The sequence below is a fragment of the Nyctibius grandis genome, chromosome 5, assembly GCF_013368605.1.
Source record: "Nyctibius grandis isolate bNycGra1 chromosome 5, bNycGra1.pri, whole genome shotgun sequence".
Lineage (NCBI taxonomy): Eukaryota > Metazoa > Chordata > Aves > Nyctibiiformes > Nyctibiidae > Nyctibius > Nyctibius grandis.
The window spans coordinates 71,805,647-71,820,314 of record NC_090662.1 but is presented as its reverse complement, the minus strand read 5'-3'; the positions used below and the strand labels follow the sequence as shown (position 1 = coordinate 71,820,314).

The 14,668-nt window shown below is 46.4% G+C and overlaps 1 protein-coding gene across 1 annotated transcript in view; it reads left to right on the top strand.

Annotated features, from left to right (window-relative positions):
• The first annotated feature begins 7,321 nt into the window (after positions 1-7,321).
• KDM5A (lysine demethylase 5A) overlaps positions 7,322-14,668 on the top strand; it is a 53,744-nt gene continuing 46,397 nt past the window's right edge. Inside the window, exons 1-5 of the mRNA XM_068400640.1 lie at positions 7,322-7,542; positions 9,443-9,520; positions 10,577-10,699; positions 12,854-13,024; positions 13,519-13,653. Of these exons, the coding sequence (XP_068256741.1) occupies positions 7,378-7,542; positions 9,443-9,520; positions 10,577-10,699; positions 12,854-13,024; positions 13,519-13,653 (672 nt within the window). The 5' untranslated portion in view covers positions 7,322-7,377. The remainder of the gene's footprint in view (positions 7,543-9,442; positions 9,521-10,576; positions 10,700-12,853; positions 13,025-13,518; positions 13,654-14,668) is intronic.

Below are 14,668 nucleotides of genomic sequence, written 5' to 3'. Positions count from 1 at the left end.
GGGTGACCGGCGGGGGGGGCACTGCGCGTGCGCGGTCGGCGGGGCGGGTCCGGGGGCGGTGGTTTGGGGAGGAGGGATGGGGCCTTGACCCTGCGGCACTGCGTGTGTGTGATGGCGGGGCTTGGGGCTCTGGGCACGGGAAATGCAACCTGCGGCGGGGACTCATCGCATCAACAGTGGCAAAAATCCCCACCCAGGCGTCGGTTTGTCAGTGGAAAGGAACTGAACGACGCACCGGTGGTGCGAAGCCATCACGGGTTCACGTGCCGGCAGAATACCCGCACGTATTTTTCAGATCATCTAAGTTATTTTTAGCCTCTTCATCCTCCCACATATCTTCCTATGCCCAGCAGCACTTAGTGTTCTCACAATTCATGCCATACTCTATTTCCTAATTTACTTACTGACCTGCGCACTGATAAGCCCGCTTTTCTTCTTAACTGTTTACTTAAAGAAGTGGACTTTCTGTATTAAAAAATCTAGGCTTGCTTACAAGACTATGAGGTGGTTCTTCACATCAGTTTTCTCAATAAACAGAGAAAAGTGGAGGGTAGTTCTACAAGTACATGAAAGGAGGTTGTAGTGAGGTGGGTGTCGGTCTCTCCTCCCAGGTAACAAGCGATAGGACAGGAGGAAACGGCCTCAAGTTGTGCCAGTGGAGGTTCAGATTGGATATCAGGAAAAATTTCTTCACCAAAAGGGTTGTCAAGCATTGGAACAGGCTGCCCAGGGAAGTGGTGGAGTCACCATCCCTGGAGGTATTTAAAAGACGTAGATGTGGTGCTTGGGGATGTGGTTTAGTGGTGGACTTGGCAGTGTTAGGTTAACGGTTGGACTCGATGATCTTAAGGGCCCTTTCCAACCAAAACAATTCTATGATTCTGTGATTTTCTGGGCAAAGTCCATAAGAAAGGCTGCTCTTACCCTCGGTTAGACTAGCTGCTCTCTCCACTTCTCTTAAAGCAGCTGAATATATTGTACAAGGGGCCGAAGTCTTCTCTCAGGGAAGGAATAAATACTTCCGGGTAACCAAGAAGAACAATGATTGATGTGGGGTACACAAGTTTTCTCCTCCCTCCTTCCATTTTCAGGTGATGACGTGGGATGGAATAGTAGGATTCTCTCTATAAATGCCTGGCTACGAGATTGGTGCTACAGGCAGGGCTTTGGGTTCTTTGATAATGGCTGGTATTATGAGACACCAGGCGTGACAATAATACATGGGAAAGGCTTATGTTGTAGGGGCAAAAGGGTTCTGGGACAGGAATTAGCAGGGCTCATTCAGAGAGCTTTAAACTAGATTCGAAGGGGGATGGGGTTGTAGCTGGGCTTGCACCACTGGGGCAACACTCTAGTGTTGAGGTAGACCAGGAGGCCTCCCATCCCCCTGGGGTCAAATCGGTGTGCTCAGCTCGCTCCCTGAAATGCCTGTACACCAATGCGCGCAGCATGGGGAATAAACAGGAGGAGTTAGAAATCCGTGTTCGGTCGGGGGGTTATGATTTAGTGGCAATCACAGAGACTTGGTGGGACGCCTCGCATGACTGGAATGTGGTCATGGATGGCTATGTCCTGTTCAGGAAAGACAGGCCACTAAGGAGAGGTGGTGGAGTTGCTCTTTATGTGAGTGAGCAGCTAGAATGTATTGAGTTCTGTCCAGGGGCGGATCAGGAGCGAGTTGAGAGTTTGTGGGTGCGAATTAAGGGGCAGGCTGGCAGGGGTGATACTGTTGTGGGTGTCTATTACAGGCCACCGGATCAGGATGAGGAGGGTGATGAGGCCTTCTACAGGCAGCTGAGAGCAGTCTCTCAATTACAGGGCCTGGTTGTTGTGGGGGATTTCAACTACCCTGATATTTGCTGGGAGGCCTACTCAGCCAGCCATCCTCAGTCCAGGAGGTTCCTCCAATGCATTGATGATAACTTTCTGATGCAAATGGTGGATGAGCCAACTAGGAGAGGAGCGTTGCTGGATCTTGTTCTCGCTAACAAGGAGGGTCTGGTTGAAGCGGTGAAGGTTGAGGGCAGCCTTGTTTGTAGTGACCATGAGACGGTAGAGTTCAGGATCTCATGTGGCAGGAACAGAATAGCTAGCAGAATCACAACCCTGGACTTCAGTAGGGCCAACTTTGGCCTTTTCAAGCAATTGCTGGGGGAAATCCCATGGGACAGGGTACTGGAAGGTAAGGGGGCCCATGATAGTTGGTTAGCATTCAAGGACTGCTTCTTCCCAGCTCAAGATCAGAGCATCCCAGCAGGTAGGAAGTCAAGGAAGGGTACCAGGAGACCTGCATGGTTAAACAGGGAACTGCTGGGCAAACTCAAGTGGAAGAAGAGGGTGTACAGATCATGGAAGGAGGGGCTGGCCACTTGGGAGGAATATAAGTCTGTTGTCAGAGGATGTAGGGAGGCAACTAGGAAAGCTAAGGCCTCCTTGGAATTAAACCTTGCAAGAGAGGTCAAGGACAACAGAAAGGGCTTCTTCAAATACATTGCAGGTAAAACCAACACTAGAGGCAATGTAGGCCCACTGATGAATGAGGTGGGGGCCCTGGAGACAGAGGATAAAAAGAAGGCGGAGTTACTGAATGCCTTCTTTGCCTCTGTCTATACTGCTGGAGGCTGTCCTGAGGAGCCCCGGACCCCTGCGGCCCCAGAAGAAGTCAGGATAGAGGAGGAATCTGCCTTGGTTGATGAGGGCTGGGTCAGGGACCAATTAAGCAACCTGGACGTCCATAAATCCATGGGCCCTGATGGGATGCACCCGCGGGTGCTGAGGGAGCTGGCGGAAGTCATTGCTAGGCCACTCTCCATCATCTTTGCTAAGTCGTGGGCAACGGGAGAGGTGCCTGAGGACTGGAGGAAAGCGAATGTCACTCCAGTCTTCAAAAAGGGCAGGAAGGAGGACCCGGGTAACTAGAGACCCATCAGCCTCACCTCCATCCCCGGAAAGGTGATGGAACAACTTGTCCTTGGTGCTGTCTCTAGGCACATCAAGGATAGGGGGACCATTAGGGGCAGTCAACATGGCTTCACCAAGGGGAAGTCATGCTTAACCAACTTGATAGCCTTTTATGAGGACATAACCCGGTGGATAGATGATGGTAAAGCTGTGGATGTGGTCTATCTTGATTTCAGTAAAGCGTTTGACACGGTCTCCCACAGCATCCTCGCAGCTAAACTGAGGAAGTGTGGTCTGGATGATCGGATAGTGAGGTGGATTGTGAACTGGCTGAAGGAAAGAAGCCAGAGAGTGGTGGTCAATGGGACAGAGTCCAGTTGGAGGCCTGTGTCTAGCGGAGTCCCTCAAGGGTCGGTACTGGGACCAGTTCTATTCAATATATTCATTAATGACTTGGATGAGGAAATAGAGTGCACTGTCAGCAAGTTCGCTGATGACACAAAACTGGGAGGAGTGGCTGACGCACCGGAAGGCTGCGCAGCCATTCAGAGAGACCTGGACAGGCTGGAGAGTTGGGCGGGGAGAAATTTAATGAAATATAACAAGGGCAAGTGTAGAGTCCTGCATCTGGGCAAGAACAACCCCATGTACCAGTACAAGTTGGGGGCAGAGCTGTTGGAGACCAGCGTAGGGGAAAGGGACCTGGGGGTCCTAGTGGACAGCAGGATGACCATGAGCCAGCAGTGTGCCCTTGTGGCCAAGAAGGCCAATGGCATCCTGGGGTGTATTAGAAGGGGTGTGGTTAGCAGGTCAAGAGAGGTTCTCCTCGCCCTCTACTCTGCCCTGGTGAGGCCGCATCTGGAATATTGTGTCCAGTTCTGGGCCCCTCAGTTCAAGAAAGACAGGGAACTGCTAGAGAGAGTCCGGCACAGAGCCACGAAGATGATTAAGGGAGTGGAACATCTCCCTTATGAGGAGAGGCTGAGGGAGCTGGGTCTCTTTAGCTTAGAGAAGAGGAGACTGAGGGGTGACCTCATTAATGTTTATAAATATGTAAAGGGCAAGTGTCAAGAGGATGGAGCCAGGCTCTTCTCAGTGACATCCCTTGACAGGACAAGGGGCAATGGGTGCAAGCTGGAACACAGGAGGTTCCATATAAATATGAGGAAAAACTTCTTTACGGTGAGGGTGACCGAACACTGGAACAGGCTGCCCAGAGAGGTTGTGGAGTCTCCTTCTCTGGAGACATTCAAAACCCGCCTGGACGCGTTCCTGTGTGATATGATCTAGGTAATCCTGCTGCAGCAGGGGGATTGGACTAGATGATCTTTCGAGGTCCCTTCAAATCCCTAACATTCTGTGATTCTGTGATTCTGTGAGGAGAAGGAACACGCCTCCACACAATCCAATGTGAATCAAAGTGAAGACGCTTTATGAAGCATAAGCTGTCCCTTTTATACATTTTGTACTTTCCCTGGCTGTAAGCATGTGCATTGCTATTGGTTAATATTACGAAACATACTCTTCTTTGATGTGTTGATTGGTCACTGCTCTGCCACTGGTCCCTTCTTAATTGGCTCCATCAGTTCTTGTTTCTTCTCCTCCGTGTTCGGCTCCCACCAGCTACTCCCTCTATTCTTGTTTGCTCAACTGCTGTTTTTCCTCATCTCTTCTCTCCAAGGTCGGCTTGTTGACACTAGCTACATGAATCTTGTTACGCAGCTAGGCCCTCACTCCATACTCTCATACTTCTGGCTCATTACATGACCATTCTCCTCCAAAAACCCCTCTACAATTCTGTGAAGTGCCAGTGTGGCCCAGTGTTTCAGAGGCCACACACACACAAACCAGAGGGGTTGACAGAGAAAAGCATAAAATTCTGTTTCAAAAATTCTTACAGAGCTTATCAACTGAAAAAATGCCCCCTCACAGGTTACTTGGGATTTTCAGCTTTTTACTGTTAGGAAAACCTGCACCCTTCCCTGCAGTGCCGTGCAGAGCCCTCCGCTAGCCCAAACATATTGACACAAAACTGAAAACTGAAACAACCTTGAACGATCTAGAAGGAAATCAGTAAAGGCTGGTTTTCGAAACAAAGCTTTTGCACAGATTAGGTGCTTTCTAGTGTGGAGTTTTTTCCCTCTAGTACTCCTGGCTACATCACTGGTTACCTTGGAAATTGGGTACATTGGCGATTCTGCCATTGGGAATAGAATACACATAACACATTACATACACATGCATTTCCTCAAAAGAATCTGGTACAGCTCATCAGAAGAGAGACACAATCAAATAATAAAAGAAAAAAATGGCAGGAGTATGTAGAAATATAATTTCTAGATAGTAGTAAGAAAACATCTGCACTGCACATGCTTTTACAGGCATAAAAGTATCAGGCATCCACGTCAGGACCCCCCTGCAAAATACATTGCAACAACACAATAACCACTGGTAAATTCACTCAGTGTTTTAGAAGATCAGTTTGCTCTTACCGATAACTTTTGTCAATATTAACCATTTGCATTAGAACCATTTGTTTCCCATGTGTAAAACGTGGACAACACCTCTTCAATCTGGCAGGATAAATGTGTAAGTCTGTCTGAAGCAGATCTTGTAAGCCTCATGGTAACAGGAGGAGGAAATTAACTTTTTCTGAGACTGAAATAGTACACCAGGACCAAGGCTGAAATAAACAGTAAGAATAAAGTGAGATGTGCAGTATGGTGAACACTGAAGGCAGGATTCGGGGTAAAAAAATAAACAACAAAATGCAATTCTTTTTTGAAGACTCTGTCACAATGGATAGGTAAAAGGGGTACCAAGTGAGTCCTCACTTGCGAGTACTTGACTTTGGAAATAAAACATTCTGTATAGGGAAGAAGAGATCAGCAGAGGCTGGGTGTTGATTGTGGAGTGCTTCATACAACCTTGTAATTAATTACTGACCTGACTTCTGAGATCACATCATAGAATGGTTTGGGTTCAAAGTGATCTTAAAGATCATCTAGTTCCAACCCACCTGCCACGGGCAGGGACACCTTCCATTAGACCAGGCTGCTCAAAGCCCCCTCCAGCCTGGCCTTGAACACTGCCAGGGAGGGGGCATCCACAGCTTCTCTGGGCAACCTGTTCCAGTGTCTCACCACCCTCACAGTAAAGAATTTCTTCCTAATATCTAATCTACATCTGCCCTCTTTCAGTTTAAAACTGTTACTCCTCGTCCTACATGCCCTTGTAAAAAGCCCCTCTCCTGCTTTCCTGTAGGCCCCCTTCAGGTACTGGAAGGCTGCTAGAAGGTCTCCCTGGAGCCTTCTCTTCTCCAGGCTGAACAGCCCCAACTCTCTCAGCCTCTCTTCACAGGAGAGGTGCTCCAGCCCTGAGATCTTAATGGAGGAGCAGCGAGAGGGATGCTCGGGGCCAGAGATGGTGCAGCTGCCAACAGAAATGTGTCCTGGCTGGCGTTAGCACCCGTTAATGGAGATTAACCTCCAGAGCGGCCAGAACAGCCGCCCCGCAGGGTCACACAGGCCGGCCCCCGCGGACGGCACCCACCAGCCGCCTCGGTGCCGGCCTGGGCCGCCCCGCACGCCGCGCTGCTGGCGGCTCCTTTCTGCGAACGGTACAAAAAGAGACGGTAAGAACCCGCGTAGGACGCGGGGCGACAGCTACCGGGGGACACGGCCCAGGGGCTCGGGCACCGCCCCCCGGGCAGCCCGGCCGCACCGGCCCTGAGGGAACGGCGGGGCGGTGCCTGCGGGAGGGGCCGAGCCTGCGCGAGGGGGCGGGGCCTGAGGACGGGGCGGGGCCTGCGCGAGGGGGCGGGGCTTCCGGCCCACCTGACGTCCGGCTTAGACAATGGGCGAGAAATGGCCCTTCAGCACCGGAAGTGAATGGCTCGAGTTTCGTCGCACATTCCTCCGCGGCCGAAGTAGAGGTGGCCCCGCCCTCCTCGGCCCCCCCCCTCCGCCGGCCCCCTCCTCCCCCAGCCACGCCGTACGGTGTCCTGAGGGGCGGCAGGCGGAGCAGTTTCGCTCTGGGACCAGTCGGAGGAGTGTCTCCGGGAGCGGTGGGCCCGGGAGGCGGTCGGCTGCAGCTGGGAGCTGCTTCGCCGTAAGAGTAGCGGAGGGACTACTTTTTGGGTCGGAAGGCAACAGCACCTCCTACTTCCGGGGAGGGCTGAAAGCGAGACGCGTAACTTCCGGCGAGCTGGAAGGCGAGCGAGAGGGGCTCGGCGCGGGGGGAGGCAGCTCTGGGGGACGGGACAGCGACACTCGGCTAGAGCCGCCCCTGCCCCGCGCCCCCCCGCGGCCGTCCTGCCCGGTAGCCGCCGCCGGAGGATGCGCCTCGGCTACCGGGTCAGCCCCGCCGGCCGCCCCTGAGGGCCCCCCCCGCCGCCCCCCGGCCGCACCTCTCGGCCCTGCCCCGCCGCGGCCCGCGGTGCGCTCCGCCCGGCGGCGGCGCCTTCACCCTGCGGCCATGTCGGGGGGTGGTGGGTCGCGCTATGCGGCCGAGTTCGTGCCCCCGCCCGAGTGCCCCGTGTTTGAGCCCAGCTGGGAGGAATTCAGCGACCCCCTCGGCTTCATCGGCCGCATCCGCGGCCTGGCCGAGAAAACGGGCATCTGCAAGATCCGGCCCCCCAAGGTACCGCCTGCCCGGGCCTCGGGAGGGGGCAGGGCGGGGGGCCGGGCTGGGCCCAGCGGGGCGGGAGGGGCTCGCCGTGTGCTGGGCGTCTGCGGGGTACGCCGGGAGGTGTGAGCGGGCCCGGGGTCTGGGTGGCAGAGCGCTGGACATGAGGGCGCGGGGAGCCCCTTCCCCCGCTCTCGGTGCTCGCCTGGGGGTTTCATGTGTCGCCTTCCATAGGCCTCGGTGTCCGTGCCAGGGGCACCAAGGAACCTCTGTGGTCTTTGACCTCGGAGCTGGGTGTTGTGGGGGTTGCTCTGGAGCAGGTAGTGCAGGGCGGTGTCCGGGACTCCACGCTCTTTTTACTTTAAAAAACCCCACCCCAATAGCCTACTTGTGAAAACTGCGAAAGCATTATAGGTGATATCAGGGGTGTGCTCCGGGAGGTGGGGGAGGGAGGAGGAAGGGTATTTCTTTTTAATAGATCGTTGTTTATAAACATAATCTTTAAACTGTTTTAAGTGCGGCCAACCTGTTTGTGCAGGGGGATTATGTTTATGCGTAGCAGTTTAGAAGGTAGAAGCGTAATCTTCGATGACTTGATCATTGTTTTATGACGAATTGCCCTGTGACCTGGTAAACCGTTCAGACGAGAACATCAGGCAATTTGGCAAAAGGCGGTTAGAACACTTCATAATTAAAGTACAAATAAACTTTAAATACAGCCGTTAAATAAGAGACTTGAAAAAAATGAAAAGAAGGCGTGTAACTGAGAACAACTTGGATGTGGGGGTTGCTGATTAGATTTCATGATCCTTCCTCTCCTGACCTGTCTGGGTTGCTGGAATCTGTTTAGTTCGTTTAATGACGTGGTGAAAACTTGACCTCCAAGGGGTTGCTCTTTCTAAAATAAGCAGAATGGCTTAGGTTGAGAGGCCACAAGAAACTGATCCAGATCCTGTTCATTGAGAATAACTAGAACTTTCCTGGCCACTGAACGCGTCTGTGTTTCTCCATGATTGCTTAGCTGTTTGCATTGCAGGGTTTTGCAGGATGCGTGCGTCAGATTGATTTGCAACCTGCAATGAGGACTAAATCACACGCTTTATACTAACCTTGCTGATTTACTATTCTTTTCCATTATTAGAAGCTGTAAATATTTTATGGTCGTGCTTGAGGCCTTTATATGCTGCAGCAGTGCAAATAATAAATATTTAGTGTGGCTTGTCCACCTGGAATGGGGTGTCCTTAGTCTGTTGTATTTACTGCCAGGTAGACAATCTACTATATCTTAAGCTTTCTTAAAAAGCATTAAAAAGCTGAATTATACTTATTTTGATGTGGTAACACATTTTTGAGAGATGAGGCTGGGAGGCACTTGTGGTTGAACCGACTGCTGACTGTGTTGAGAAAGTCATTATTTAAGGCTGCATTTCTGTTAAAGAATTGGACTCCCAACCGGTGGTCTGGTCTTTATTGAAATGACTGTAGACAAACATGAAAAAAGTTAGATGTGTAATAATGTGCTGTATTTAGTGTTTTTCACGGTTGACGGTGAGAATTTTGCAATGTGCAGGATATATGGGACTTTACTTTTTTTTTTAAAGTAAATAACCAACAAGCTACAGGGTGTCTCTCATTTAAACCCAGTATGAGGTAACGCATACTGAAATGCTTTGAACCTTGTATTCTTTTATAACTGAAATTTTGTGAGGATCTCTTTGAACTAAAATATTGTGGGAGGAACATTATTTTTAAAGTACAAGAATGTCATAAAATTGGAAAATAATATCACCAGTTGTACTAAGAAACTCATTTACTATTGGGAGCTTGTTTACTCGGACATTGTTAGGGTCTGCTGTTTTGTGCATTTTTTGAGAAATTTCTTGAAGCAATAAAATGTCTTTCTGTCTCTGTTTAGGACTGGCAGCCTCCATTTGCATGTGAAGTACAAAGTTTTCGTTTCACTCCACGAATTCAGCGCCTGAACGAACTGGAGGTGAGCTTTTCCACTGTTGATATAACTTTGTGTTTCCACTGAAAGCAGTAGGTCTCCTTGCTTGAGATTTGCATCTTGGCAGGTTTCTGGATGGGGGTGACTTTAGAAACCCATAGACCACATCAGTGTTTATACTTGGCAGTGGCAGAGTTCATATAAAAGAACTCTCCATGGCTTTGAGAAAAGTCTGGTTTTTATTTTATTACCCAAAATAACCACAAGAGTTTTTCACATTCAACTGGAAATGTCTAAAATGAATGCCAACTACCATGTTGTGTAGTAAGAGCAGCCAGTGTCTAGCCTTCAGAGCTCCACAGGCAATGAATTTTTTTTCCTTAAAATATTTAACTGCTGTTCTGAAGCCTGTGGTTACCTTATACTGTCTTGATGATACCTTGTAAGCCTTAAAATGAACTGTTTTTTTTTTTTGTAGGCTTATTAGAGTTGGTTAATTCTACAATTCAAAAAATACATGGGAGCTTTCTTGGAAGCAGTATGAGTCCCATATTGTCCTGGTTTTTCCTTTCCTCTACAACATTTCTCAAAGCCTTGCTCTGTTCATATACCAAAACATCATGTATCATTTGGCTTGTAAATGGGTCTCCTTATGGAAAGTGATTTGAGTGCTCCAAAAATACTCCAGAGGGGAGGCCCTTCTGCACGGCTAAAGCATATATAAAAACTGTTTGTAACTCTCCCCTTCGCCCCCAATGTATATTTTAATAATTGCTCTTGTGTTTCTCCCTGGAATGCTGATTTTTCATAAATATACTTTTTGGTTTCAAACCAAGAAATTGTAGGTAGGAGTTTAGTTTATAGGTTCTTGAGTGCAGAGAGAAAAGCATACAATTTTCTATTTGTAAAGATCTTTCTTTTTATCAATATTTCTATTTCTAGGTTGTTTTTTTTTTAACATGACTAAGAAATACCTCACTTGCCAAGTTGTACTTTGAAAATGTAAACACTGTAAAAACTTGTCATTTTTTTCTCAGAACTGTAAGATATTGTCACGCTTGTTTTGGGACATATACGTTTGTTTTCCTTCGTTCATTGCAGGCAATGACAAGAGTGAAGCTGGACTTCTTGGATCAGTTAGCAAAATTTTGGGAACTCCAAGGATCCAATTTAAAAATCCCTGTGGTGGAGAGAAAAATACTGGATCTCTATGCTCTGAGCAAGGTGAGTAAGCAATTATAAGCCTTGGTCAGACAGGGAGGGCTTGTTTTACATCATTAATCTCATTAATACAGAGATTAAATGAGAGAGTGGAAAAAAAATATAGTGAAAGAGAATTTTTAAATTGAATGCTTATGTCAGACATGTCAAGCACAGTTAAATCAATTGCCTTTGATTGGCTTCTATACAGCATGTATTCATTACCTCGTATACAGCTTGAACATTGTGGTGTCAGCTGGCCACTTGCTTTTTAGTTCTCCTTTTTTGTGTATGGTAGAGCTGCAGGAGTTTGAGGTGGTTTTTGAGAATGCAGCGGTATACTTGTGTGCAGTTCAGCTCCTGACCTAGCAATTCTGTAATGAATTGTTGTAATTGCTCCTTTCTCTTTCCCAATAGAGGTTCTCCACATGACATAAACATGCATCTTTGAGAGTTTATAATGTCAACTTTTGGAATAATTATGTTAATTAAATTCCAAAACAGGCTAGGCTTAAGGCTGGCTAGAAATTTATACTACTATAATTGTGTTTGGTGTGTTTTTTTTCAAAGTTTGCCCACAAATAAAATCTCTGTCGGAATTTGCTCTTGCTTTGATAAAGTATATGTACTGTTATAAACTTACCTGCTGAGGATGGATTGTTAATATAAACAGGTAGATTTCTTCTTGCAAGGTAAGGAATTAAGGTATGGTAGAGGTAAGGAATTAAGATATGGTAGTTCTAGTGCTTCTAGGTTAGAGCATTATTTCTATTCCACATCAAAATTTCTTTCTCAGGTAAGTAAAAATGTAAAGATCTGAATAGGTTTTTTTTATTTTTAAGGCAAAAAGTCATAGTCTTTTGGACAGTCTGGAATTGCTGATAAAATGCAGAGAAAAGCTGATAAAATGTCTTTCAGTAGTTTTTTTTCACATCTACGGTGGTTTGCAGGGATATGCAGAATATCATAGTGGTACTTGGAAATATCTGGGTCACTGTTTTGAGCGGGAACATTTTAGTTGACTGCAGATACGCCGGTCTAAGCTTATTTGGTTACTTAGTGGTTTCTCCAGCCGTTGTTCATATAGATAATTTTAGAAATTAAATTTTCATGGATGTTTTAAAGATAAGTTGAAATTTAGGAATCGTTTCATTTAAAATGGCTTTTCTAGTACTTTGCTGTAAATATTAGGAAAAATAATAATATTATTGTTTTATCTAAATGTAACTATCTCTGATTACAGGAGGAACCAGAATTAAGTAATTTATTTGTCACTATTAAACTTTTGAATTTATCTCAGCCTCAAAAGTAAACTATAAATTTCATTTCAGTAACAAAATGTTTTTGCATTGAGGTTTCTAACAGTCTGTGAAACATTTAGCATGAAATTTGGTCCTCATGTGTAAAGAAATGTAATGCAAAACTATGCTGTTGTAGAAATGCTATTAATCTTACAATAATGTAAATGAAATTACAATCCATTTAGGCTTTAAGCTACTTGGTAGTGGAAATGTGGCCAGTGTTTCTGAGGAGGCAGCTGGTATGCTGTTACGATCGTTGCTTGGAGGCAAATGGTCTGTCGTTTTTCATTCTATGTACATATTAGTTACATGTAAGCAATGATAGTTCTGTATGTGAATTACTAGCCTCAAACCAATTGAAGTCAGGCGTAAAAACTAGACTGAGGTAATTGGAAGGTAAATTCAGTTTCTCCTCTTTTTTACAGTAGTCTCTCTTCCATTCAGGGTTTTGTGTGAGTTTCTATAACTCTGAAGTTACGAGCTCCAATGCTCACTTCTGCTGGGGGTCTGTTAGAATGGGCTTCACTTCTGGCCAGACTTATGTTTTGCATCAGAGTACAAGTCTGGTGAGAGTTAGCTTTTCAGTTTTTTTTGATGGTGGGGTTTGTATTCTTTCCAACACGTCATAAATCTCAACTGTTGGACTCCTCCTGTGTAGGACAGTACGCAGTTTACATTTACTAGGAAAAGTGTCATGTTAAATGTATTAACTAATGAGGATAAAAGTACTAGTCCTTCAGGAAACAAAAACTAGACTCAGGATTCTGTCACTTTTTAATAGAACCTTTTAACATTTGGTTGGTTTAATTGATTCTTGGTTTATGCAAGGTGGTGAGAGCAGCTCCAAGCCCTTAACTTTTTTATTTGTGCGTTTCAGATTGTTGCCAGCAAAGGAGGCTTTGAAGTAGTCACTAAAGAGAAGAAATGGTCTAAAGTGGCAAGTCGGCTTGGCTACCTGCCAGGAAAAGGCACAGGGTCATTACTCAAGTCTCATTACGAACGGATCTTATACCCCTATGAGCTCTTCCAGTCTGGGGTCAGCCTTATGGTGAGATGCTTCTCTTTCACAGTATGAAGAGGGGACCCAAACTGCACGTAGAATGCTACTTCTTACTGCATACAAATCTAGGACATAGGGTCTACACTTTTAGAAGTTTTAGCTATGTGAACAAACTTAGAACCACCCTCATACTTACTTGTGACAGAATAGTGCTAGAAGTTGTAACATGACCTTGTATAGTTATTTTCTGTTAGTCATTTCTTCATAGGCTGAGGCCAACCATACTGGGAGGGAAAACAGGGCAAAAGATCATAGGATTAATCAGGAAGATGTCTTTCTCTCTCTCTTGATAGCTGGCAGCTGAGAATCAGCTTTGTTATTTGAAGGGTGTGTGGATTCATTGGCCTCTTGTCCAAATGGCATATGTAATGCTGTGTGATTTCACTCATCCTGTTTCGTAGCAAACAGGATGATTCACAGACCATGAAATGATCAGCACTGCCTGATCAGTCAAGCTTGTGTTCTGTGCTGTGATCCTCTAGGGCATCCAAAAGCCAAACTTGGACCTTAAGGAGAAAGTGGAGGCTGAAGACCTCAGCTCAGATGCCCAGACTTTGCCAAAGCAGGCTTCAAGAATGAACGTTGTGTTGAAGAGAACCAGGCGCGTCAAATCCCAGGTACACCTGTTAATTGGCTCTTATGGCCAGAGAACACTTACTCCTTTCACCAGCACAGCAGCCTTGGCCGTGCAGCAGCCTTTGTCTGGCTGTGAGAGTCTGCTCAGAAGCACCACCAGGAAGCAGTCTTCGTTTAAATACAATCCAGAGAAGGATGTCTCTCTGAGGCCTGGTTTGCTTATGATAGATGCACTGTTTATCTGAAAACTTTTAGAAGCTGCTTTTTGTTTATTGACTGGTGGCCTTTGTAGTGAATGTGTCTGTGAAAATTAAACAGATAAAAAGCCATTTGTGAAATGAGGTTGAAGCTTCTGCTTGTGCAAAGTTCGAAACGTTTTTAAAAACTTTTTCAAATATGCCCTTTAGTTACACGAATGCAAATACATGTAGATCAGTCTTAGTTAATTGTGGAAGTTGCATTTGAGACTAATTATTTCAAGCTGGACAGAATGTTTTTTGGAAGAAATGAAACAGATTTGTGGGGAAATGCTTAGTGATGGCTGGAACTCTGTAGGATTTCCACAGTTTTTCTCCTGAAAAGCAGTTTCGTTTCTTCTGGATTAGTGGTGTTATAGGAACTTCTGGTATTCTACTAGGTGATACTGAATCCTGGGAGTACTGCCCCAGTAAATCTCAATTCAAACTGAATCACTACCATTTTAAATGCTATGTCATTAGAAATAATCTTGGAGACTTGTCCTGATGGCTCTGTTGCTTCTGTTGCACTATTTAAAGCAGGCCTTCACCTTTTGACAAAGACATCTATTGCAGGCAGCACCCTAAGGCTCTTCTCAGCAGGTCTAGTGGCTCCCTGCTGGTCAGTCAGCTGAACGTGGGCAAAAGCTGGATTTATATGCAGCAAACTTATTACTTGGTTGATACCATTCTAGACTTACTTTAAGCACCACAAAGTTTTTTCAAATGCTCTTAACCTGCTTTTTTTTTCTTGTCACTGAGATGTTCGGATATCCTTTGTAAACTTTCATCTTTTTCTCTGATGTCATGATTGATTTAG